General features: G+C 50.8%; 1 protein-coding gene across 5 annotated transcripts in view; it reads left to right on the forward strand.

The window, feature by feature from the left end:
* The window catches only part of LOC111142882 (protein tyrosine phosphatase, receptor type U), a 76,619-nt gene extending 72,600 nt beyond the window's left edge, over positions 1 to 4,019 (forward strand). For 4 of the 5 annotated variants that reach the window (XM_022496278.1, XM_022496277.1, XM_022496276.1 and 1 more), the window contains 5 exons: positions 544 to 684; positions 1,981 to 2,106; positions 2,263 to 2,420; positions 3,560 to 3,695; positions 3,957 to 4,019. In XM_022496278.1, coding sequence (XP_022351986.1) covers positions 544 to 684; positions 1,981 to 2,106; positions 2,263 to 2,420; positions 3,560 to 3,695; positions 3,957 to 4,019 — 624 coding nt within the window. The remainder of the gene's footprint in view (positions 1 to 543; positions 685 to 1,980; positions 2,107 to 2,262; positions 2,421 to 3,559; positions 3,696 to 3,956) is intronic. The other variant, XM_022496279.1, reaches the window with a different exon arrangement.
* The last annotated feature ends 19,196 nt before the right edge of the window (positions 4,020 to 23,215 follow it).

Here is a 23,215-nt window from a genome sequence, read left to right on the forward strand (position 1 = left end):
GACAGTCAGTACACAGAGATACAGTGGCATGTCAGACGCTGGTAATTTTGGCAGAAAGCGACCAGGCAGGAGAAATACATAATGTGGGCTTTGGAGTGTGGGTATGGAGTATTTTTGATGAGACGGTAGGAGGGCCCCTTTGAGGAGGTGACTGTCAAAGAGCAGAAAGAAGTGAGAGGGAGAACTGTGTGAACATCCGGAGATTTGTTCTAGGCAACAGGAATCACAGGTGCTAAGGCCCTGAGGCAGAGAGCAAGCTTGGCTAGCTTCTAAGTACCATGCCCAAGTTCCCATTGCCACACATTGGGGAACCTTTTGCATTTAGTTCCAGAGGCCATGGGCTTGGGGAACAGGGGCCTGGGGGGGGCCTCACCCAACAACTCAGACCTCGGTGTACCAGCCAAGCTCTGAAAAGGACCCCAGAGGCAGCCTGGCCCTGAGGGGAGAGCTATCCAGCTCAGGGTGGGCAGAGCGGGAGGATGGCCTGTGGTGGGGGCTCTATCCATGGTGAGCGGGCCTCTCTGAATTCTGGTTTCCCTGCAGAGCTACACGCGAAGCGCGGCCTTCATCGTGACCTTGCACCCGCTGCAGAGCACCACGCCTGACTTCTGGCGGCTCGTCTACGACTATGGGTGCACCTCCATCGTCATGCTCAACCAGCTGCACCAGTCCAACACCGCCTGGGTGAGGCATCTGCTGCGCAGGGCCTCATGTGCTCCAGGGCACGTCCCCAGGGCCCAGGGGTGGATCCCAGCTGTGCCGCCTAGTTTTCGAGTGACCTTAGATGGGTCCACTCCCTCCCAGAGCCTTGGTTTCCTCATCTGTAGAATGAAGCTGTCAGATTGGAGGGAAGTAGCTGCTTTTTATTGAGCATCTGCTGTATGTCCAGGACTGTGGTTTGCACTTAGGGTCTTCGGGTGAAAAGATTACGACCCAGAGGGCTGGGAAGTGGGCAGAACTGTGCCCCTCCCCCAGGCAGCCTTCTTCCAGTGGGTGGACTCAGCTGCCCACTGTGGGGGCCTTTGAGGCTGAGCTGCACAGGGAGGGTAGAGCTAACCAAGTGAAGACGGGGGAGGAGTGATCCATGGAGAGGAAACAGCATGTGCAAAGGCCCAAACACAAGGAGTGGTGGGATCCCAGGCAAAAAGAGGGAGGTAGTGCCCTCTTTGTGGGCGTGGTCAGAGAGGGATGCCAAAGGAGCATGGAGTCATCTGGGAGGAGCTTGGGGACTGTCTCACAGAGAAATGGTGGGCGGGACCCAGAGGAAGGTAGAGCCTCACCTGGACTCCAGGCAGAGCTGAGGCTAGAAGCTGGGGCTCTGGACCTACTGGCCTGGAGGACTGTCTGTCTGTATATGTGCGTGTGTGTGTGTGTGTGTGTGAGAGAGAGAGAGAGAGAGAGAGACGCCCCTTTCCTCCCTCCGCTGTCTCCAGTCTGGCCTACAGGGGAGGCTTATGTGGGACCCTGACTCCATGGTGGGGTCCTAGGGCAGGAGTGGGGGTTCTGAGCTGTGTTGCCGCTTCAGGGACACCCCACCTCTGTGAGCTGATGCTGGAAGAAAGCAAGGCAGTGAGAGAGAAGGCCGGGGGTAGGGGTGATGGGGGGCAGAGGTGATGGGGTGGGCGGGGATGGTACAAGGCCTATCCCTGGAAGAAGGCGGCTTCCTGCTGGGGTGTGAGTGAGTGTGTGTGTGTGTATGTTTGTCTGTGTCTGTGTGTGTGTTTTAGCTGTGCCCAGCCAGGATGGTCTGTGCACCCTTGAAGGGTTTGTCTCTGCTGACCTGAGTGGGCTGGGGCAGTTGTGTACTGCACTTGGACAGGGAAGTGGCAGAGGCTGGGGGAACTCTGCAGGTGGACTGCCAATGAGTGGGTCAGGGTGTGTGGGAGCCCCAGGGCCAGGGTGGAGGCCTGGGGCAGGCAGTACCAGCAGCTGCCCCTGCCTGGCTCTGCTCAGCACCCCGCTCCGTGTCTGTGTCCCCAGCCCTGTCTCCAGTACTGGCCAGAGCCGGGCCGCCAGCAGTATGGCCTCATGGACGTGGAGTTTGTGTCGGGCTCCGTGGACGAAGACTTGGTGGCCCGTGTCTTCCGGGTGCAGAACATCTCTCGGGTGAGTGACCTGGGTGCCCTGTGGTGAGAACCTGTGTGGTGGCTGGGGGGCAGCCTCACGAGCCCCTCTTGAGATCACCTCGGGGCTCACATTCTCTTCCCCCCTCCCCTTCTCCCCCTCCCCTCCCCCGGCCCGGCTGGCCACCTGTGCCCTCAGCTACAGGAGGGACACCTGCTGGTGAGGCATTTCCAGTTCCTGCGCTGGTCTGCGTATCGGGACACACCTGACTCCAAGAAGGCCTTCCTGCACTTGCTGGCTGAGGTGGACAAGTGGCAGGCAGAGAGTGGGGACGGGCGCACTGTCGTGCACTGCCTGTGAGTGTGGGCCCTGCTCGGGGGGAGGGGTGGAGGCCCAGGCCCAGAGAGGACCTCAAGGCTGCCACTAAAACCCCCTGAGGCTTCCGGATGGCCTTCGCCTAGACTCTGCTCAGCCAGGCAAGGATGGCCCCATCTTCCCTGGAGGAACCCCGTCCATTTCCAGGGTGTGGACTCAACCCTGGGCAACTGCCTAACACCCTCTGTGGGGTGTCTGACCTTGCCAATTTAATTAGAGTCCTGTCCGAATTGTTTACTGCGTGAGACAGTAGCACACTTGAAGCCCAAAGAATTCCAGTCTTTGTTCATGCACACACACATGCAGCTTCTATCATTCGTTCCTTCCCATGCCCCCATTCCTAAATGCGTGTATTCACTCCCGTCTAGGTGCCCTTGCTCCTTTGACCCCCAGCTTCTCATGCTCTCAGTTTATTCCAGGTACACGGATCGGGAGCTGAGTTGGCAGGGCCTGGCCCTCAGCGGCCTTTGGTTCTAGTGGGAGCGACCCCTCAAATGGGGATCAAGGGCATAGTCCATCCCTCATCTCCCCAGGGGAACCCCACCCCCCACTGTTGCAGGGAACAGAGGAGGGAGAAGACAGGGGTTAGGAAGCATCTCTGTGTGTTTGGCTGCTGGTTTGCTATGGAGTGGGCGTGTGGACCTGTGTGTTTTCACCACGTGTTTGTGTTGCTGGGGGTGATTGGTGCTCCCAATGTTCGTTTTCCATCCTGCTCTCTGGGGTTTGCTTGCTTCTCTGCTGCCCCCCTCCATCTCTGTCTTTGCCTCCGTGGCTTTCTCTTGGAGTGTATCTTTCCCTAAGAACCTGCTATCTTTCTCCTGGAGGCTCTCGCCCTAGTTGCCTAGATGACAGTCTTAGCGTCTGAGCTCCCAAACCCCTCCCAACTGGCTTCCCTAAGCTCCGCCCTTCTGAGCTCCCAAACCCCTCCCCCCTGGGTTCCCTAAGGCCCTCCCCTCACCTTTGGGGGTTCCCTGGCCCCTCCCTTCTGGGGCTCCCTGGCTCTGCCCCTCTCCTCTGGGCTCCCAGGCCCTGACCCTCCTTCCTCTTGGTTCCCTGGTGTTCCAGCCCCAGGCCTCCCCCTCTTGAACCCCACCCCAAACCTTATGCTTGTCTCATTTAGAAACGGGGGCGGCCGCAGTGGCACTTTCTGCGCCTGTGCCACAGTCCTGGAGATGATCCGCTGCCACAACCTGGTGGATGTTTTCTTTGCTGCCAAAACGCTTAGGAACTACAAGCCCAATATGGTGGAAACCCTGGTGAGAGACCCTGTCCCGTTGCCCGGCCACTTCCAACTTCCCTGTCCCCGCCTGGCCATGTCCCTCCACACCACTGTCCTCTATGTGGTTCCTGCCATTGGGCTCTGGGTTCTGATCCGGCGGTGCCAAGAGAGTTAAACCCATTTGCCCTTACCCCCAAAGATGGGCTAGGGCTCATGCTTGCCCTCTAGCCCCCCATTCTTCCCTTCTCCTGTACCGGAGAGGGACCAGGCTCATGGGTCCTTCTCTCCCTCTCCCCAGGATCAGTACCACTTTTGCTACGATGTGGCGCTGGAGTACCTGGAGGGGCTGGAGTCAAGATAGCGGGGCCCCTGGCCTTGGCGCTCGCACTGTGCGCTCAGGGCCAGGCCCAGCACGGAGGAGGAACACCTGGACCCCAGACTCTGCTCCACGACAACTCCCGCGGGGAAAGCAGTAGAGTGAGCCGGGGCGTCTTGGTGCCCCCTTCCGCTGTGGGCGGGGCCTCTCTCCGTGTCGGATGGGCAGGCTGCGGGGCCAAGGAGGAGCTCAGCGTCCGCAGCCCAGTCCCCATCCACAGGGCCCTGCAAGTCTGCGCTGTGAGTCTGGCACTGCCTGGTGGAGTGACAGGGGCTCGGGGCTGCTGGCTCGGGAGGACCCAGGCTCAAGCTCCTTGACTCTAGGCTCAAGCTCCTTGACTCTAGGCTCAAGCATCAGACTCTGCCCCAGCCTTTGGCAGAGATGAGTGAGCCCCTGCAGAGCCTGTGGCGGGCCAAGGTTTCCACTCAGCGTGGCTTCCTTTTGACACGGATAGAGGGTGCATTGGGGCTTGGCGTCTGGAATCCCACCTGGCCTTGCCCCTGAGGATCCTGGGGAGACTGGACCCATCAGACTAGTCCTCCCCAGAGGGGACTATGGGCCCCTTCCTCTGCCCTGCTGCCCCCCCTCAGCCCCGGGATATTTTGCTCATGATCCCCCCCCACTATGACTTCTTTGGTGTGCTCTGAGCTTCGAATTGGGATCTTCCCATCATCCCTTTGCCCTTTTCTCCGTGGGGCCTCTTCCCTGCCTGACCCAACATCTGCAGAAGGAAGGCACCTCGGCCCTTCTTGTACTTTTCAGGCCTCACTTCTGGGTCCTGCTCCACCCAGCCCAGTGACAATCTGCAAGGTTGAACAACAGCCCTTGGGGTTGAAGTCTCCATGGCTCCTGGTCAGGCCGCCCCCTGGGGACGGGGCCCTGCTAGATCAGGGGTGCTTGCCACCTCTACAGTTCAGAGGAAGAACATGTATTTTGGGATGGAGGAGAAATTCTTTTTTGTTAATTTTATGATTTTTTTTCATGGGTGGGTGGGAAAATCTCTTTAAAATGGGACAGGCCACACCCCCATTCCGTGCCTCAATTTCCCCATCTGTAAACTGTAGATATGACTACTGACCTACCTCGCAGGGGGCTGTGGGGAGGCATAAACTGATGTTTGTAAAGCACTTTGTAAATAAATGTGCTCTCTGAATGCCACAGAGTAGCTTGTGTGTGTGTGACCAGCCAGTGGGGCCTTCTGCCCTGTCCCCAGCCTCCTAGTGCAGGGAGATGGCTCTGGCTGGGAGGCAGAGTCCTGGGTCCCCTCAGGCCTTGATTTTTCCATTCATACAATGGCCGGGTGTGGATCAGAGCCTTGCTCAGGGGCAGGTCTAGAGAACTCTGTCTATTGCTGCCTCCACCCAGACCTCCGAAGCAGCTTCTCAGGCAGTGGGCTTTCTCCTGAGACCCCCGAGGTCCATAGAGCTGCCTCTCACCCCCAGGGCCTGGATCTGAGTCAGGCTTTTTTGGGGATAGCCTGGGAGGCTCAGGCTTTGGGGTCAGGTGGATGGGCCTCACCACCTGTGAAACTCTGGGTAGGTCAGCTCCCTCTCTGGGCCTTGGTTCCCATCTGTAAACTGGAGATGACCCTGGTAGGATCAGAAGAGGTCATGGTTAAGAGCCTTGCATGGTACCAGGCAAGCCAAAAGGGCTCCGTTTATAAACACACAACAGAGGCAGACACATGCTGTCTCTATGATGGTCATCCCAGCCATTGCCAGCCTCGGGCTTCTGCTAGGGGTGGAGTGGAGGAGGAGAGGGCCGGCTGTCAGGGATCCCAGTCACTCCCGCCTCTGTCATAAACTCGTGTCATCTTGGGCAAGACAAGTTGTGTTTCTGGGCCTCAGTTTCTTCATATGGAACCTGGCTCCTTGATGTACGAATTCTGTTCTCACACTGCCTGACTTCTGGGCCTCAGTTTCTTCACTGGCAAGAGAATACAACCCGTTTCAATGACTTCAGGATCCAACATCTTTTAATCTGAATTAAGAATTTATTATGATCCCATGTAGCTAGGGTATATGAGACACCCCCTCACCCCACACACACTCAGTCTGTATCGACTACTAAGGCTTACATGATGGACACAAATGTCTATCAGCTACTAGCCAAGCAACAGAACATGACCTGCTTTGATCAATAGAAGATGGCAGAAGTGATGTCAGGTGAGTTCCAGATCTTAAGCCTCAAGGGGCTTTGCAACTTTTGCTTTTGTCCTCTTGGACCTCTGTCATGTGAGGAAGCCTGCCTAGCCTACTGGAAGATTTGAGGGCACAGGGAAGAGCCAAAAGAACACATCCCATGAATGGCCAATACCAACCACCAGAGCTGCGAATGGGGCCGTCTTGGGCCTTCCAGCCTGGCAGACCTCTCAGGTGAGTAGAGCTGCATGACTGAACTTAACAGAAACAGCCCAACCAACTGCGGAACTGGAAGAGATAATAAATTTTTCCTTTTTTTAAGCCATAGTTTTAGGATTGTTTGTTATGCAGCAAAAGCTGACCAATACATGCATGTTCTGGGCAGTGTGGGTGCAGCTTTACTCTTTGCCACATGGAGTACTGAGCTTCTAAAGGGTGGGAAGTGTTCCTGCATTCATCCTACTGCATGCATTACCCAGCCAAAGGCAGGTCTTTGTAGCTGGTGCTCTAGAAACGTTGACATGAGAGAGGGAAGGAAGGAGAGAGTGTGGGTCTGTCTGATGGCCTTACATGGCCTTTCAGAGGAACTGGGAAGGCAGGCTGTGTATTAGGAGGAAGGCCGGCTCCAGAATGAGCTGAGGCCCCTCCCCCAGCTCAGCATAGCCACCAGCTGGTGACCTTGCACCTGTTCAGAACCACCCCAGGCTCAGTTTCCTAATCTAGAAAATCGAGATAACAATCCCTACTTGCAGGTAGTCTAGAGACAAAGTGTTTAAAAGTACTAGCATAGTCCAGTAGGGACCTGACTGGCTCTCAGTACATGCCATCACAGGATACTGACGTCCCGGCTAATAAACACGGCCTGCATGACTTTTCATTCGGCCCCCTTACCTCCTTCTAAATCCATACAACAGCTCTTCAAAGTGGGGATCCTGTCCCTTCATTCCATGATGAGGAAACAGAGGCCCGGGAAGGCACTGGGCTCATTCTGGGTCACAGCCATTCTATCGCTGAGGCTCCAGGTCGACCCCACATTCCGCTGACTCCCAGCCTGGGCCTCTCACTGTTCTGCTTCGTGGCCGCTCTGGGTGCTGCTGAAAGCTGGAGGGCCCCTTGATGCGGCACCAAATGGCTAATTCATGGCCTGGAACGTTGATTTTCCAACGCTCTGCAACGTGTCGGCGGGGGTGGCCTCTTGGGACAGGGTGGCCGGAGGAGGACGGATGGTCCAGCCTGGCTCTGCCTGGGACAGCTGGCCTTGCAGGTGTGGGGTAGAAGCCTCCCACCGCCCATCCCTGCAGAAAGTGTTTCTAGAAGTGCAGACAGGCCAGCTGTCTACTAGCGCTGAAAGCTGAGTTTGCTTCCCGCGTCATCATAAATCCAGCTGTGGGAGCCGGCCGAGGCCATTATGACTTCTCACGGCCTCCGTGGCTGCCCCTGCCTGGAAGATGCTGTGTATCCCAGGTGCCGGGGAGACGGAGTCTTGGCGGGGATGGACGTGAAAGCCGCCTGCATGGCCCTCACTGACAGCAGGCCATGCTGGGGACCCCTGCTGACCCCCACCCCCCATTCTGGCTGGCCTCGGATGGCTGGGGCCTAGGGCCAGGCCGGGGTCCCGGGGTCCGTGCTGGGGCGGAACCCACTTCGCCATATGGTGCGAGAGCAGGGACTCTGGAGTCCACGGACTGGGCCAGAGGGCCTCCTCCTCATGGGGGCAGGGGGGCCGTCCTCCCCTTTGGTGGGCCTCCATGCCTCCTCTGAGACGTGGGAGGAGAAACAAACAGGCCCGCGGCGCTCCCAGGGCCGGGGGGGCTGGTCAGTGTGGATGGGGGCAGGGAGCGCTGGTTTCTGCAGGTGTCTGCGGGCTACATTGCAGGGGTGGGGGTGGGGGTGTGGGGTGGGGTGTGGGGGTTGAATGGTGAGGGGGGGTGTGGGGCAGGGGTGGAGGAGGATGAGGGCTCTGGATGGGGTGAGGGAGCAGAGCGGGGCTTTGTCTGGCGCTCACCAGGCCCAGGGCCAGTTGCCAAGAGCCCCGTGTGGATGGTCAAGTCTCAGCTTCCAGTGAAGCCGCTGAGGTCGGTACTGGCATCCCCATTGTACAGATGGAGAGAGCGAAGCTTAGGGAGTCTGTGACTTGCCCAGAGTCACAGAGCCACCAGGTGTCACACAAACCACAGCAGCCACAGCGACTGTCTGGAAAAACTAAGCCAGATCACATGACTCGCCTACTCAGCCCCTCCAGTGACCTATGGCTCTGCGGGGGTGAAGGCTGAGTGGCTGGCCATGACCTCCAAGGCCCTGCCCGACATGGCCTCGACCCTGCTTCCGCCCGTGTCCCTCCTGCCCGCTCCTCTGCCCGCTCTTCTGCTCGCTCGGGCCTCGTTTCTCTTCCTCCACCCAAGCTCTTTGCCTGGATGCCCTTGGCCTCCCTCTGCTCAGCTGGTCCTTCTGGGTGTCTGGGTCCAGCTCAGACAGTGTGTCCTGGAGAGGCCCTCCTTGAGTGCACTGAGCTGGCCTCCCGCCCCACTGTCCCTGTCACTCTCAGGACCTTGCCTGTGTAGGCCCCTTGTGGCCTTCTCCCCGTGGGTGACTGGCTGGCTTTTCATTGGTTGGTTGTTCCTTGCCTCCCCCGCCATTGTGTGAGAGGGCAGGGGCCAACTCCATCTGGTCCCCCTGTGTCCCCTGCACAGTGACGATTTGTTGAGTGAATGACAGGTGCAGAGCTGGGACTCAAGCTCTCTTCCTCGGAAGCCCATCCTCCTAAGCATGCTACTTTTAGTCTTGCAGATGGTATGCCATGGAATCGGGTTCCGATGCTGGCTAGGCCTCCACTATGCTGTGTGGCCTTGAGCAAACGTCTCCCCTCTCTGGAACTCAGTCTTCTGATCTCTCCAGTGAGGAGGAGGGACGAGGTGCTCTCTAAGAGCCCATTCTAAATAGGGCACCATTAGTCCCACATCGGTGACACTGGAGCTGACATGGCTCAGTAGTACCAGGCCACTGGCTTAAGCATCTGCTCTCTGAGTCTGGTGAAACCTTGGTTTGGGCTTTAGTCTGATGAGGCTGGGTGCCTGCGCTGGAAGGTCCCTGCGTTATACTTAGTGTAGACATTGTCCCTGATCCCCCCAGCAGTCCCGAGAAGTAGATATTACCAAGACCATTGGATATGAGGAAACAGGCCAGAGAGGTGAGGCAGACTGTTTAAGGTCCCACAGCTAGAAAAGAACCAAGACAAGATTAGAAGCCGTGTCGCTTGACTCCAAAGCCTTTGCTCCTCAGTCATCACAGAAATCCTGGCAAATTGGAGCCGGAACCACGTCATCTGCTTGCAATTTATCTTGTCCATGAATCAGTCTGCCTTCCTAACACTAAGCCTGTCTCAACGGCTGACAGCTGCAGAGTGGCTTGGCAGAAGCCCGCAATCAAACAGCCTCCTAGGCTTCGTGGCAGGCACCTAGTAGGTCTGCAGAAAATGCTGTTGAATGAGTGTTCAAGCATCTGTCAAATCTGCAGATGGTGGAGATGGCCTGAGTCAGTGGGAGCCACTGAGTTGAGAAAGCCTCTTAGAGAAAAATGAAATGCATCTCAAATCACTTCCTACTTATTCCCAGAGGTGGGAAGAGGGAACCTGTCCAGGAATTTTATTTTCTGTTCATTTGAAAGCTGACAATGGGGCTTTCTCAAGCTGTGTGTATTTATGTGACTGCATTCTCTTTCTGAAGACAGCTGAGGACAGATGTCTCTCTCCCAGGCTCCAGTCCCTGCCTGCTCCCTACCCCCCCACAACAGGCAGAGAATCTCCTGCTCCTTTAGCTGCCTTCCTTAACAAACACTTTGCTCCCTTGCCTTGCCCCATGGTGATTACCGATTTATTGTCTCTGAGCTCCAAATACGCCCTTCTTTGCCCTGCTTTGTGATACTGGAGCTGGACCCTGTAAACAGTTGTCTTTTGCCAGCTGGAGCAATGCTAGACTTTGTCAGTAGAGGGTGCTAGAGGGACACTGTAAGGTGATTACTTCCCTTCCAAGTTCTGGTCCTCCTTCGTTCTTTAGAAAAACAGAAACCAAAAAAACTCAGCGCAGGAGCCAAGACCTTAGTGGCCCTTGTGGCCCAGCACCAGATGTACCCTCCAGCTCCACTCTCCATTTCTACAGACCAGTGCTAGCCCACTCTCTCTGGCAAGTTTCTTAGCTACTTAGAGGCTGAATATTCTTGTGGTCCCCACTCCCTCATTAAAAAGGTCTGAATGGGGGCGCCTGGGTGGCTCAGTGGGTTAAGCCGCTGCCTTCGGATCAGGTCATGATCTCAGGGTCCTGGGATAGAGCCCCGCATCGGGCTCTCTGCTCTCTCGGGGAGCCTGCTTCCTCCTCTCTCTCTGCCTGCTTGTGATCTCTCTGTCAAATAAATAAAATAAAATCTTAAAAAACAAAACAAAACAAAACGTCTGAACGTCAGTCTTGGGCGAGACCTTCTCCTCAGGCTTTAGTTCATTTGTTATTCACTCTCCATCAGTGTAGACATAGCTGCTTCCCCCATCCCCCTCCCAGAACATTCTTTTTTCTGGATGCTTCTTTCTTGCTGCTCTGGGGGGTCCCTTAGATTTTACTTAACTACCTTTGCTCATTAACAAATATTTATATTAAAATTTCCATGTTCAAAATATGAATTCTGTCTCCTGATGGCGTCATAATGGATACAGAATTCCAAGTAGGGGTAGTCCTAGGAAGCAGAGTCTCAAATGTAGGATTTTGGATGGTTTTGTTGTTCTCTTGGGCTTGAGCACAGTGCTGAGCTCCTTGTCAATTGCACCTGGGATGCTAATAATCCACGGCATAGTGGCATCATAATTATATGATCACCTGTGATGGATTTGGATGCAGTGCCAACTGAAGCAAGTGTCTTGGGAGCCCAGGTGACTCCTGCACCCGATCATCACATTAGTAATTATGACTGCAAGGACTGTGGCGTGGGATGGATTCTCGAATGTACTGAGGCACTTACTAGAGAGAAAATGATAAGTTTGGGTCATTTAATTCTTAGCTCAAATCATGGTTTGGGGCACCTGGGTGGCTCGGTGGGCGAAGTGTCTACTTTCGGCTCAGGTCATGATCCCAGGGTCCTGGGATCGAGCCCCTCATCGGGCTTCCTGCTCAGTGGGGAGCCTGCTTCTCCCTCTCCCTCTGCTGCTCCCCCTGCTTGTGCTCTCTCTATCACATAAATAATAAAATCTTAAAAAAAAAAATCATGGTTTGAGAACCACAGAACTTCCCTGGCATCCTTACAAGAATCTCTTATTTCATGTAGCCACAGGTCTGATACTGCTGAAAATCAAACATAAACTTTAAGTGTGGGTCACAGAATTTAAACATCATTTAAGTTTACATCACCACCAATCTGCTTACATGAGAGTTTGGGCATAAATTAGGAAAGAATGGGATCCTGAAACTTGAGGTATAGATGTATGGTTGGACTCAGAAGAAGTCACTCTGACTCTCCTTTTATCAGTGGAAAGAATTTTTCCTCTTGTATCTGGGGAGATTTGTTTTCTTTTGTTTGAAAACCCTGTGATAGGGGCACCTGGGTGGCTCAGTGGGTTAAAGCCTCTGCCTTTGGCTGAGGTCATGATCCCAGGGTCCTGGGATTGAACCCCCCATTGGGCTCTCTGGTCAGCAGGGAGCCTGCTTCCCTTCCTCTCTCTTTGCCTGCTTCTCTGCCTATTTATGATCTCTGTCTGTCAAATAAAAAAAAAAAAAAGAGAAAACCCTGTGATAACCTTCCATGGGGCAGATGCCTTGAAGGGGATGACTGTTCTCCTAAGACATCCCACTCTTTGTTGACTCTCCATAACAAAGGTCAAATTTCAGCATGTTTCAAGAGGTCAGGTATGCACTAGGATCCAGGAGGAGATAGTTTATGCGATAGAAGAATGGCAAGATTTTTGCTAATGGCAGGATTTAACATAATATTGGGGAACATATATAGAAGTCGATTCTAAGGGTGGAACATAATACTAAATCATTTTGAATTCATGGATGTGGATTTGGGATTTAATGTGTTAGCTTATGCACCTGAAGGTGGATCCAAAAGTTTACTTGGCTGGTTGACTGAAACTTGGACCTAAAGGTCCAAGTTTGTTTAATGAATGGAGATGCCAGAGCTTCTATGGAATGATATGGAAGAGGGAACCCAAAGACCTAAGCATATCATATGTGTGACCTGCACAGCCACCCCCAAACTATGTTCCATGAAAATTCCCACAAGACACTCTCCTAACTAAAATATTGAGAAATACATTAGTGAGATGGGAACCTACATCTTTAACATGTTCAGCTTTGTAGCCCAGATATTGCCAGGAGCGTGTTGTCATTAAGATGGGCTCCCTGATTTTATGGGGTTGAAAGGATCCTGGAGTGATGGAGAGTGTCAGTACTTGATAGCCAAAGACAAGGAGAGTGCATTTATCATAAAAGGCAGCAGGGAGGTACTAGCAATCAGAATCCCTTAACCCATAAAGGTCTTTAGTGGTTATTAATTGATCAGTGTGTTTCTAGGAAGGAAATAGAGTATTGCTTGATCTATATATTAGATAGAGTATTGCTTGAGTATACTAGAGTATTGCTTGATCTATATATAGCAGAAAAACTAACCAACCAACCAATCAACCACCCAACCTCTGCGACTGGTGGACCTGAGTTGAATCACCATGTTGAAGAGTTGTGGCCTCTCTTCAGTCTCAAGATCTAAGTCAGTTCTCAGATCAGAGCCCCTTGATTGAAGAGGAGGCCAGACCCCTTAAAGATGTTTCCTGCAGCAGTGCTATAAGTATGTACCACAAATTCTTCTTCCAAGCCTTCACCAAAAGGACCCATGGCTATTTACTAGAGTGACTGCTATTTGGGTAAAGAAGGTATCCAGGCCTTTGGAGATTACTAGACACATCTCTGAATTAATTAATTAGTTAGTTAATTAATTAGTTTATTTTAAAATATTTTATTCATTTGACAGAGAGAACACACAATGAGAAAGGTAACACAAGCAGGGGGAGTGGGAGAGGGAGAGGCAGGCTTCCCACTGAGCAGGGAGCCTGGTGCCGGGCTTGATCCCAGGACCCTGGAATCATGACCTGATGCAAAGGCAGTCGCTTAATGGCTAAGCCACCCAGGTGCCCCATGTCTCTGAATTTATGATAATTCTTGTGGGTGCAAAATAACACCATGACCTACCAGTTGAAGTGATGACTTAGGTATTCAGGTGGTAGATATTTAGCCCAGGTGTGTCCAGTGGGTCATTCCCCCCAATTTCTGAACGCATAATTGAAATAGACATAGCTGGCAACCTGAAGAATTCCCACTTGGCATATCTGACTCATGAAGACAATTATGGAAGGAAGAACTAAGCAGAGGTTCTTGAATCTTCCTCTGTCTACCATGATAGTAAACTAGAAGCACTTCTCTATCTGTGGGGACATTTCAGATATTGACGAAGGCTACAATACCCAGAAGTGATGATTCCTGTCCCATTCTCTTTTAGCTTGCCTCTCTGGCCTGTGCAGAGGTTGGATGGGCTTTGGGGAATGGCTAGATTACTGTATTTCTCACTGGGTGGTGACTCCAGTTGCAGCTGCTGCCCCAGATATGGTGTCCTTAGCCAGGCAACTTAGTATAGCACTTGGTATGTAGCAGTTGACCTAGCTACTGCTGTTTCCTCCACACCAGTTGGGAAGGATCACTGAAAACAGTTTGCTTTTACCTGGAAGGACTAACAGTATACTACCAGAGTCTTGCTTCAGAGCAAACTCCATTCTCTTGCTTTCTGCCATTATATAGTCCACAGATGATGTGATCATCTTGACATTCTACACAACATCACACTGGTGTACTCCACCGATGACAAGCTGATTGCTTCTCATGAATAGGAGGTGAAAACTACAACACATGTGAACAAGGAAGTGGGAAATAAATCCCAGCAAATCTCAGAGATCTATTGTCTCCATGAAGTTTCTGAGAGTTCAAAGGTATGGAATGTGTTAGATATCCCCTCCAAGGTGAAAGTCAAGTTGTTGTACCTTATATTACCTACCATGAGAAAAGAAGTATAGCACTTGGTAGGCTTTTTTGGATTTTGGAGGGAACTTCACATTTGTGTGTGTGCTACTTTGACCCCCATTGGCAAAATCCCTGTAAGACTTCAATTTTGAGTGGGGGCCATAGCACAAGAAGGCTCTGCAGCAAGTAAAGGCTTCAGTACAATTCCTTCTACCAGTTGGTCCTTATAATACAGTAGATCCAACGATTCTCAAAGGTTTCATAGCAAATAGGAATGTTGCAACAAGACCCCAAAAGGGTACCACAATGGAGACCTCTAGGATTTTAGATTAAATACATTCCTTCTTATGCAGATAACACTGCCCCCTGCCCCCTGCCCTCTGAGAAACAGCTTCCAGCTTGCTTCTGGACTGTGGTAAAGACTGACTGCCTAACTATAGAACATCAGGTGATCGTGCAGCCTGAGATTTTCACTCAGGAGTCCCTTGACACCACTAGCCATAAATTTAGCTTCAGTGCAGCAGCAGTCTATCATCAGGTGGGAATGGTATAAAAGGAACCATGCTTGGGCAAGCCTGGAAGCTATGAGTAAATTGTATGAGCCAGTGATTCACACTCCTGCTTCACTGCCTCCTATTACTCAGATCATGCCTATGGCTTCATGAAGAGTTCCTTATGACCAGGTGACTGAGGAATAAAAACTCAAGCCTGGTTTATGGATGGTGCTGCCTGATATGCTAGTACTACCCAAAACAGAAGACTGCAGCATCACAATCACATCAGTGGTGACCCTAAAGGACAATGGTAAGGAAAAGTCTTTTCAGTGGGCAAAATTTTAAGCAGTATATTTGGTTGTCCACTTTGGAGTTAGAGATGGCCAGAAGTAGGATTCAATGCTTATTTATGAGCAGTTATGAATGGGATGGTTTGGCTAGATTGTTAGGGACTTGAAGGAAATATAATTAGAAGATTGGTAACAAGGAATTCTGGGGAAAGGTATGTGGATGGACTCTTCAGAACGGGCATAGACTGTGAAGATTTGTGTTCCATGTGAATGTTCACTAAAGGGAATCAGCTGCAGTGCAGGCTTGCAGTAATCAGGTGAACAATATGATGTGCTTTGTGGTTATTGATTAGTCTCTTTACCCAACTGTCCCTGTGTTTATCCAATGGGTCCATGAATAAAGTGGCCATAGTAGCAAAGATAGAGGATAATCATGGTGTCACACATGAATTTCCCCTTACCAAGAGCTTCCTTGTATACCCCACTGCTGGGTGCTCAATCTTCTAAGAGAAAAGATCAACACGAGCCTACAATATGGCTCCATGCCCTGGATGAACCAGACATCTACCTGGTGGCAGGTTGATTTTATTGTATCTCTTCCATCATGCACGGGGCAGAGATTCTCTCTTTATGGGATAGAATCATCTTCTGAATCTGGATTAGCAATTACTACCTGTAATGGTTTTGTCCATACCACCATCCATGTATTTACAGAACGCCTTAACCACCATTATGGTATTCTACCCAGAATGGCCTCTTCCCAAGGAACTAATTTCATAACAAAACAAGTGCAGCCATGGGATCATTGCTATGGTATTAACTGGTTTTACCACATAACTCATTATCTGGAAATGAATGGCTACTTTAAGGTGGAAAGGCTTACTGTGTCAGTTGGAAGACAAACCCATATAGTAGCCAAATACGCTTTGACTCAGATGCCATTGTACAGTGCTCTTTCCCTCAATATTAGAATACGTGAGTCCAGTAATCAATGTGTGGAAATGGGAGTGGTTCTGTGTCAGTCAAGGTCCAATCAGGAGACAGAAACCACATCAGATCTACTAGAGGGGAATAAAAGAGAACTCTCAAGCATACCATTAATTGAAGGAGAATATGCAAGAGATGAAATATGGAAAGGAGGTGGGGATCCTCTCCATGGCTGAGATACAGAACATTGGAGAGGGTGTGGGTACAACCTATTGGCTGGCAGGAAACTTCACTAGGTTGTCCAGGCCAGAGATGGTCAATGTCAGTGGGCAGAGAACTGCTGAGGAGCTGATTAAATTCAGAAGCTGCTCATGGGGGCTGCTGTTGAACTTTCTGGGAAGCCAGTTGGTTAAGCGACTCCTTTGGCTCAGGTCATGATCCTAGGGTCCTGGGATCGAGCGCTGCCTTGCACTCCTTGCTCATCGGGGAGTCTGCTTCTCCCTCTCCCTCTGCCTTCTACTCTGCCTGCTTGTTTTTTTTTTTCCTCTCTCTCTCCATCAAATAAATAAATAAGATCTTAAAAAAAAAAGTTTCTCACCGAGTCTGGGGTAGGGCAGGGAATAGGATGCTTGGAAATGAGCCAGGGCTCCCAACAATCTTGCCTTCGGGAAGCCAGCTGCGGGCTTACAGCTGATATCACTAGGAATGTGCTCCACTCAGTGCCCTGTGCACACCTAGTGCTGCAGGAACTGGAAGCAAAGTATGCTGGGATCAGATAGAGTGTCCACCAGTGCCATCTGTTGACAAAGATTAACATGATGCTTGCAAGGGAGAAATGTTCTAGTACCACAAGCAAGCCCTGAAGGGTGGGCTGGAAGCTTAGAAGCAAGAGATGACAACTGGCACAAGCCCCTCTCACTATTGTTCTTAATCACCACTGGCACAATTTCTGTTTCTTGTCTCAGCAAATTTGAACTCTGCTGGCTTGGAGAACTTTTTTCCCAAGGAGGGTATATGAGAGGACACAATGATGGTTCCAATGAATGGAAGGATGAGACTACCATCTACTCATTTAAGGCCCTTGTGTCACTGAACAAACATGGAAGCTGAAAAAAGGGTTACTGTACTAGATGGAATGATCAATCCTGATTGCCAAGGGGAAATCAGGATGCTGCTACACAATGGGGGCCCAGAGGACTTTGTTCGGAACTTAGGATTCTCTGGAGCACTTCTTAGTTCTTCCATGTTCAAGCGTAAAGGTTAGTGGAAAACTTCAGCAGCCCAACTTAGCAGGATAGTTGATGACTCATGTGATTCAGGAGTAAAGGTTTGGGTCACTCTTCCTGGTTAAAACAAAACAAAACAAAACAAAAACCCAACTAGCTGAAGCTGTGGTTGAGAGTGAGGGAAATGTGGAATGGGGAGTGGAAGAAGGAAGCATAGATAGAAACAATGCTTTGTGACCAGTTACAGAAGTGAGGACTATTGTAGGCTTGCATATTTTCTCTGTTATGTTCTTAAATTTATATTTGTATGTTAACCATTTTTTTTTCTCTCCTTTCCATTATTATTTATATACAGATTATTGGAGGTTAACTTTAGAAACAAGATAGCCTGACTGTACGGAATTTGAGGAGTCTTTCCCATAGCCAGTGATGGATACAGTGATGTTGGAACTATGTCTCTTGTTTTGAGGCAAGTGCAAGAGCTTCTTTATTTGTACAAAGGACAACTGTGTCTTGTCAGGTGGAAACAGAGTTGCTGTGTTGTGAATGGAAGTTCAAAAATGTGTAGAAGGTGTATGTGGAAGTTGATTAGCCAAAGGCAAGGACTGTGGCGACTAGTACTTTATTGTCTCTCAGCTCCGAGTATACCCTTCTTTGCCCTGCCTAGCGATACTAGAGCAGGATCCTACAAACATTTCTTCTTCACCAGCTGGTGCAAAGTTATTATCTGTCAATAGAGGGCACTGTAGGAATTACTGCAAGATGATAGCAGTGGAAGGCACATTTCTCCCTGGTGTTGGAACTCCTTCTGTTTTCTTTTATTCGGTGTGGGAAATGTCCAGTGACATTCTGCCCAGCAGCCATCAGGGACCAGCTCCACCGTACCCTCGGGCTATGCTCTCCTCACCTAGCAGCCACTCTTACAGACCACAGACCTCTTCACCTACAACCTCAGGCATGGCTAGGGGTAGTAAGTTTTCTCTATATTTGCTGTTCCTATGTTTTTTAGAGCCCTCTTTTACTCCCTTTAGTAATTAACCCCCTTTTGTTAATTATCACTTCTTTATATGAAATTTTCTACATTCAGCTGACTGGTGTGCTCTCTGTTTCCTGAGGGGACCCTGACTTAGCACTCTTCATCCTGATGCCTGGTCTCCTTTGTAGCCTCCATCGCTGTCCTTGGAGGATTTGGGCTCCCTTTTGTTCTTCTCATCTTGACCTTTCTCCTCACCTTTGCTCTTTCAGATCCATCTTGGGAACAAACCAGTTACTGTGCAAGGACAAGGATGTGGCATCCTCTCAAGAGATTGGGCAAAAAGCTGGGATTTCACAAGGTTTGTAGAGTGGAAAGAGCCTGCACCTTGGGAGCAGAGTGGATTGTAGACCCAGCTCAGCCACTGATCCATGTATCTTACGATGGGAAAATGGAAGAGAAGCTGTGATAAATAACTACTCATATCCAAGCTGCTCTAATCAGCTGTCAAAGGTCCCTCTTCTGCCATTGTTGTCATTCTTTTATGTGTTGCTCATGAGATCGCTTTATCCTCCTGGGTTGGCTGGATAGGTCTTCTTCTTATTATTATTCCAATAAATACGGTGGTTCTTGACTTGGAACAATTTTGCTTCTCAGAGGTCATTTGGTTGTCATAATGAGTGTGTCTGTGTGCTACTGGCACTGAGTTGGGAGAAGCCAGGTCTGCTGCTGGAAATCCCATACTGCACAGGACAGCTCCCCACAATAGGGAATTATCTAGCTTCAGATATCAGCGGTGCTGAGGTTGAGCAGTCCTAAATTAATAGGTTTAGACAGGGGAAGTGACTTGCCCAGGGTTACACAGAAAATGAGCAGCAGAGCTGGGATGACAGCCCAGGTCTTTTACTCTGAGCTGAGGTCTTTCCAACTCTTACCTTCACTCATTCTTCTTCCTGGTGCAAGAGTAGGAAAAGAGAGAGGAAGCCAGTGAGGCTTCCTGCCCCCAGAAATACCGTGTCTGCAGGTGGACGGCATTTTCCTCTTGCCATCCCTGCCCTGCCAAACTCCGCCATTTCCCAATGCAACCATCTGCTTTCCCAACTCCTGCTCTGAACTGTTGGGAAGGCACTGGGAACACTGCGCTCAGTGAGTCCTAGCAACACTGCCAAGTAGTAAGCGCCAACATAAGCTGGTTCCACCATCATCCATCCTTCCTCTGACCTTCCTGCAGTCTGCTCCCTCTCCCCTCACCTCCATCCTCCCCAAACCCTCTGCCACCAGCCATCAACTCCTTCATTCTCAGTGGGTAGCTGAATTCCCTGAGTACTCCCTTTTCTCCCACAGTTAAACCTATTGTCAACAAGCTCAGGAACAGAATTCTTCTCTCCTGCAGAAGGCCAATTTCTTCCTGTCCTCTGGATCCATTCCTTTCTGCCTGTCAGGGGTTTGTCCCTAATGAGTACTCTCTCTCTCTCTCTCTCTCTCTCTCTCTTTCTCCCAGTCTCTCTTCCCCTTGTCAGCTCCTCCAACTCTACCATCTAAGGTTTCCTTGCATAAAGGCTGCTCAAATCTTCCCCACTAATTAATTCTAAAATAAATTTTTTCTCAAAATCCTTGGGCCCATGGAGCCACTTTCCTGTCTTCCCCTCCCATTCATATACTGCTCCAACTACATGGATTAGCCTCTCCCCATGCCCACTCCAGCTAGAAAACTCCTACTCACTCTTCAACTCAGCTCAAATGTCAACATCTCTAAGATGCCACAGCAAACGCTTTAATGTCCTACCCCATCTGCCCTCAACCTTCTGAGTTTTCCTATAACTACAGAAGACTCAGGGCATGCTGACTGCTCCCCACTTCAAATGCCTGCATTTTTTTTCTTCTTTCTCTAGCACTTGGAGAACTTGCTTTTCTGTGTGACAGGTGTGTGTAGTAGGTCCCACCTAGAAGTACAGAAGACAGGAGGAGTTAATGCCCTGACTTGGGATAAATGCCATTTCCCCTCATCCAGGAGGATGGTTCTGAATCATCTTCCACATGGTCCTTGGAGCACCCCCAGCAGGACTGAGTCCCAGGTGCCCATTGCTGTGACTCACTCATTGATCCATGTGCTGTTGGCTTTTCTCTCTTCCCTGCTCAGTCTCTCCATGCCCTCACTTGGGGTCACCTCCCAGATAAGCTATACGCATCAGAGCCCTCATCTCAGGGTCTGCCTTTGGGCACCCACCCTCAGGTATGTGACTGTCCTACCTGTCCAACATTTTTCCCACCTGCCCCATACCTGCTCTACCTGCCCCACACCTGCTTCACCAGCACCACACCTGCCCCATCTGCCCCACACCTACCCCACCTGCCCCATACACCTTTCCTGTGAGCCCCACACCTGTTCCACCTGCCCCACACCTACACAGAGGGAATTCATGCTCTTTCCTCCTGCACCCTGGTGTCTCTTATTGTAACTCTTTTTTTTTTTTTTCCAAGATTGTATTTATTTATTTGACAGAGAGAGGTCACAAGTAGACAGAGAGGTAGGTAGAGAGAGGAGAGGAGGAAGCAGGCTCCCTGCTGAGCAGAGAGCCCGATGAGGGACTCGATCCCAGGACCCTGAGATCATGACCTGAGCTGAAGGCAGAGGCTTAACCCACTGAGCCACCCAGGCACCCTATCCGTGTAATTCTTGAGGCAGAGTCTGTCTTTTGTGTCAGACTGAATCCCTTGAAGGTAAAATCCAGGTCTGATTCACCTCTGTATCCCCTACACCTGGCACGTTCCTAGGCCCATACCTGGCCAACAAGTGTTTGTTGAGTGAGTGTGTGAGAAAGTGAGTGGATGAACAGCAAGCACTCTCCAGGGCGTCTACACTGGGTGACAGGCCCGGCAAAACCAGTCTTCCCATCAGTGTGGCCCTCTCAGCCAGCCTCTTCTCTCCCATCAGGGGACCAATCCCTGGCCCCTGCTGTGGCTCCGAGGCCCCTCACTCTGCCATTCTGTCCTCTCTAACACAGTGGCTTTCCGGGACCCTTCCTGCCAGGAAAAGTCCCCAGACAGAGACGCGGGCCTCCCGAGGGGAGATCCCGCCTCCAGTTAAATAAAGGTTACCAGAACCCAGTGAAATGCTCTTGTCATGTGACATAATTCAATGCCACCTTCCAGCAGATGTCGCTTTGGAGGGATAGATTTGTCCCAGCTGGACTCCAGGGCTCATTCAGAAGCACATGGAGCACCCACCTGCTGCTTCTGCTGTGAGCAGCCCCAGGAAATGGTAATTTCTACAAATCAACTTATTCAGCCCAAGTTCACGGAGCCAAGTTTCCGGCGGGAGGAATTAAAGTCACGGCTGGGGAAGTGAAGCAGTTGCTGTCAAGCCAAGCAGTCCTGTCGACTGCATCCAGCTTTGAAAGCCCTGGGGGAACGGGATGCTCAGGGCACATCCAGAACGCCAGCGATGAACACTCAGCATCCTGGTTCTGTGAGAGGTTTCAGGGATGAGAAGGCCAAGGCCTGTGGGGGCCAAGGAGGGGCTGCCCAGGGTCACACAGGCTGAGGTGTGGCGGAGCTGGATCAGAATCCAGACAGATCTGCTCCCCGCCCCACCCCCCAAACTCTCGGAAGAGCAGACAGGCTAGGAACTGTGCCAAAGCTAAAGGCAAAACCAAACAAAAAATAACCAATATCCCAGACTGACTCACGGGTCATGCCCGCCATTCTGTGTCTGCAGAAGCCTGGGAACAAGGGGCCCTGGCATCGGGGGCTGGTCCTGCCCCACATTCGCTGGTCACTGCTCTCTTGGTTTCAGCTTCTTTATCTGTCAAGGAGAAGCTGAAGGATCTAGAGTCCTTTGGCTTCAAAAATCACTCTTAGCCTGTTTCTCCACTCAAGGGGGCTAATGCTCTCCTTCTCAGGATGCCCTGAGGGTAGCATGAAGCCCAGAAGATGCTCCTTGATACAACTGTATCAAAGTCAACTGAAAACAGTGTTGTCATCACTCACATGTCTGCAGTGAGGGGAGGCTCAGGGTTGCCCTATGTGCACATCTGAGTGAAGGGAAAACCAGTGTGCCATCTCCTAGCCAAGTGACTTTGGAGCCAGGGCGGGGAGTGTCTCAGGGTAGGTTTAAGTCTAGAGACCCTGAGCTTCTTCCCCATAAAGGAGAGTGTCTCTGAACCATATCTCCCTTTCAGTCCCAGCAAGTGATATGAAATGTCAGATCTCAGGCTGCCTGTCCATAGGGACTTTGGCAGAGCTAGGCTGTGGGTAAGAGGAAGGGGAGAAAGAGGGGATTTACAAAGGGGTGGAGAGGAAGAAAAGAAGAGTGAGGGGAAGAAAACGAAGAATAAGAAAAAGAAGAGGAGAAGAAACATCTGGAAGAGGATGACTATCTTCATTCCATGACAAAAAATGCAAGCAGAAAGTGTGGGCTCTAGAAAGACCTGAGCTCAAAGGCTGGCTCCACCACTCAGTGCAGGGGGTGGGAAGGGGACTTTGGGTCAATCGGTCAATTCTTTGAAACTTCAATTTCTGCATCTTAAAAATAAGGATGAGAATAGTGTTTCTTACTTAGGGATAATCTTGTCCAAGTGCTTAGTACCATGCTTGGCCCAGAGTAAGTTCTCAATACAAAGTAATTAGAGTGGCAACAAAGCAGGGCAAGTTACTGTAAATCTGTAAGTTAGTGTGTTCTTCAGGAAGGGGCTGGAGAATCCCTCCCACTGACAGGTTGCAGGAAGATAAGTGAGCTTGTTCATGCAGAAGAAAAGGTGGGTTTGTCCAAGTTGAGAGAAGCCTGGAAAGGCATGAAAACTTAGATCACACAAAGGAACAGAGTCAACAAACTTTTAAGTTGATGGTAGTAGAAATTATCTTCATCTGGCTAATAGCAATTATGTTAGTGAGGACAATTTATGTGCTAATGGTGGCTAAACTGATTATAATAATAAGGCATACTTCAGGGGTGCCTCGGTGGCTCATTTGGTTAAGCATTCTACTCTTGATTTCAGTATAGGTCTTGATCTTAGGGTCATGTGTTCAAGTCTCGCTTTTTAAAAAAAGTCTTTTTTTTTTTTTTTAAAGATTTTACTTATTTAT

The sequence above is a fragment of the Enhydra lutris genome, unplaced genomic scaffold, assembly GCF_002288905.1.
Source record: "Enhydra lutris kenyoni isolate GAN:26980312 unplaced genomic scaffold, ASM228890v2 scaffoldscaffold9, whole genome shotgun sequence".
Taxonomy (NCBI): domain Eukaryota; kingdom Metazoa; phylum Chordata; class Mammalia; order Carnivora; family Mustelidae; genus Enhydra; species Enhydra lutris.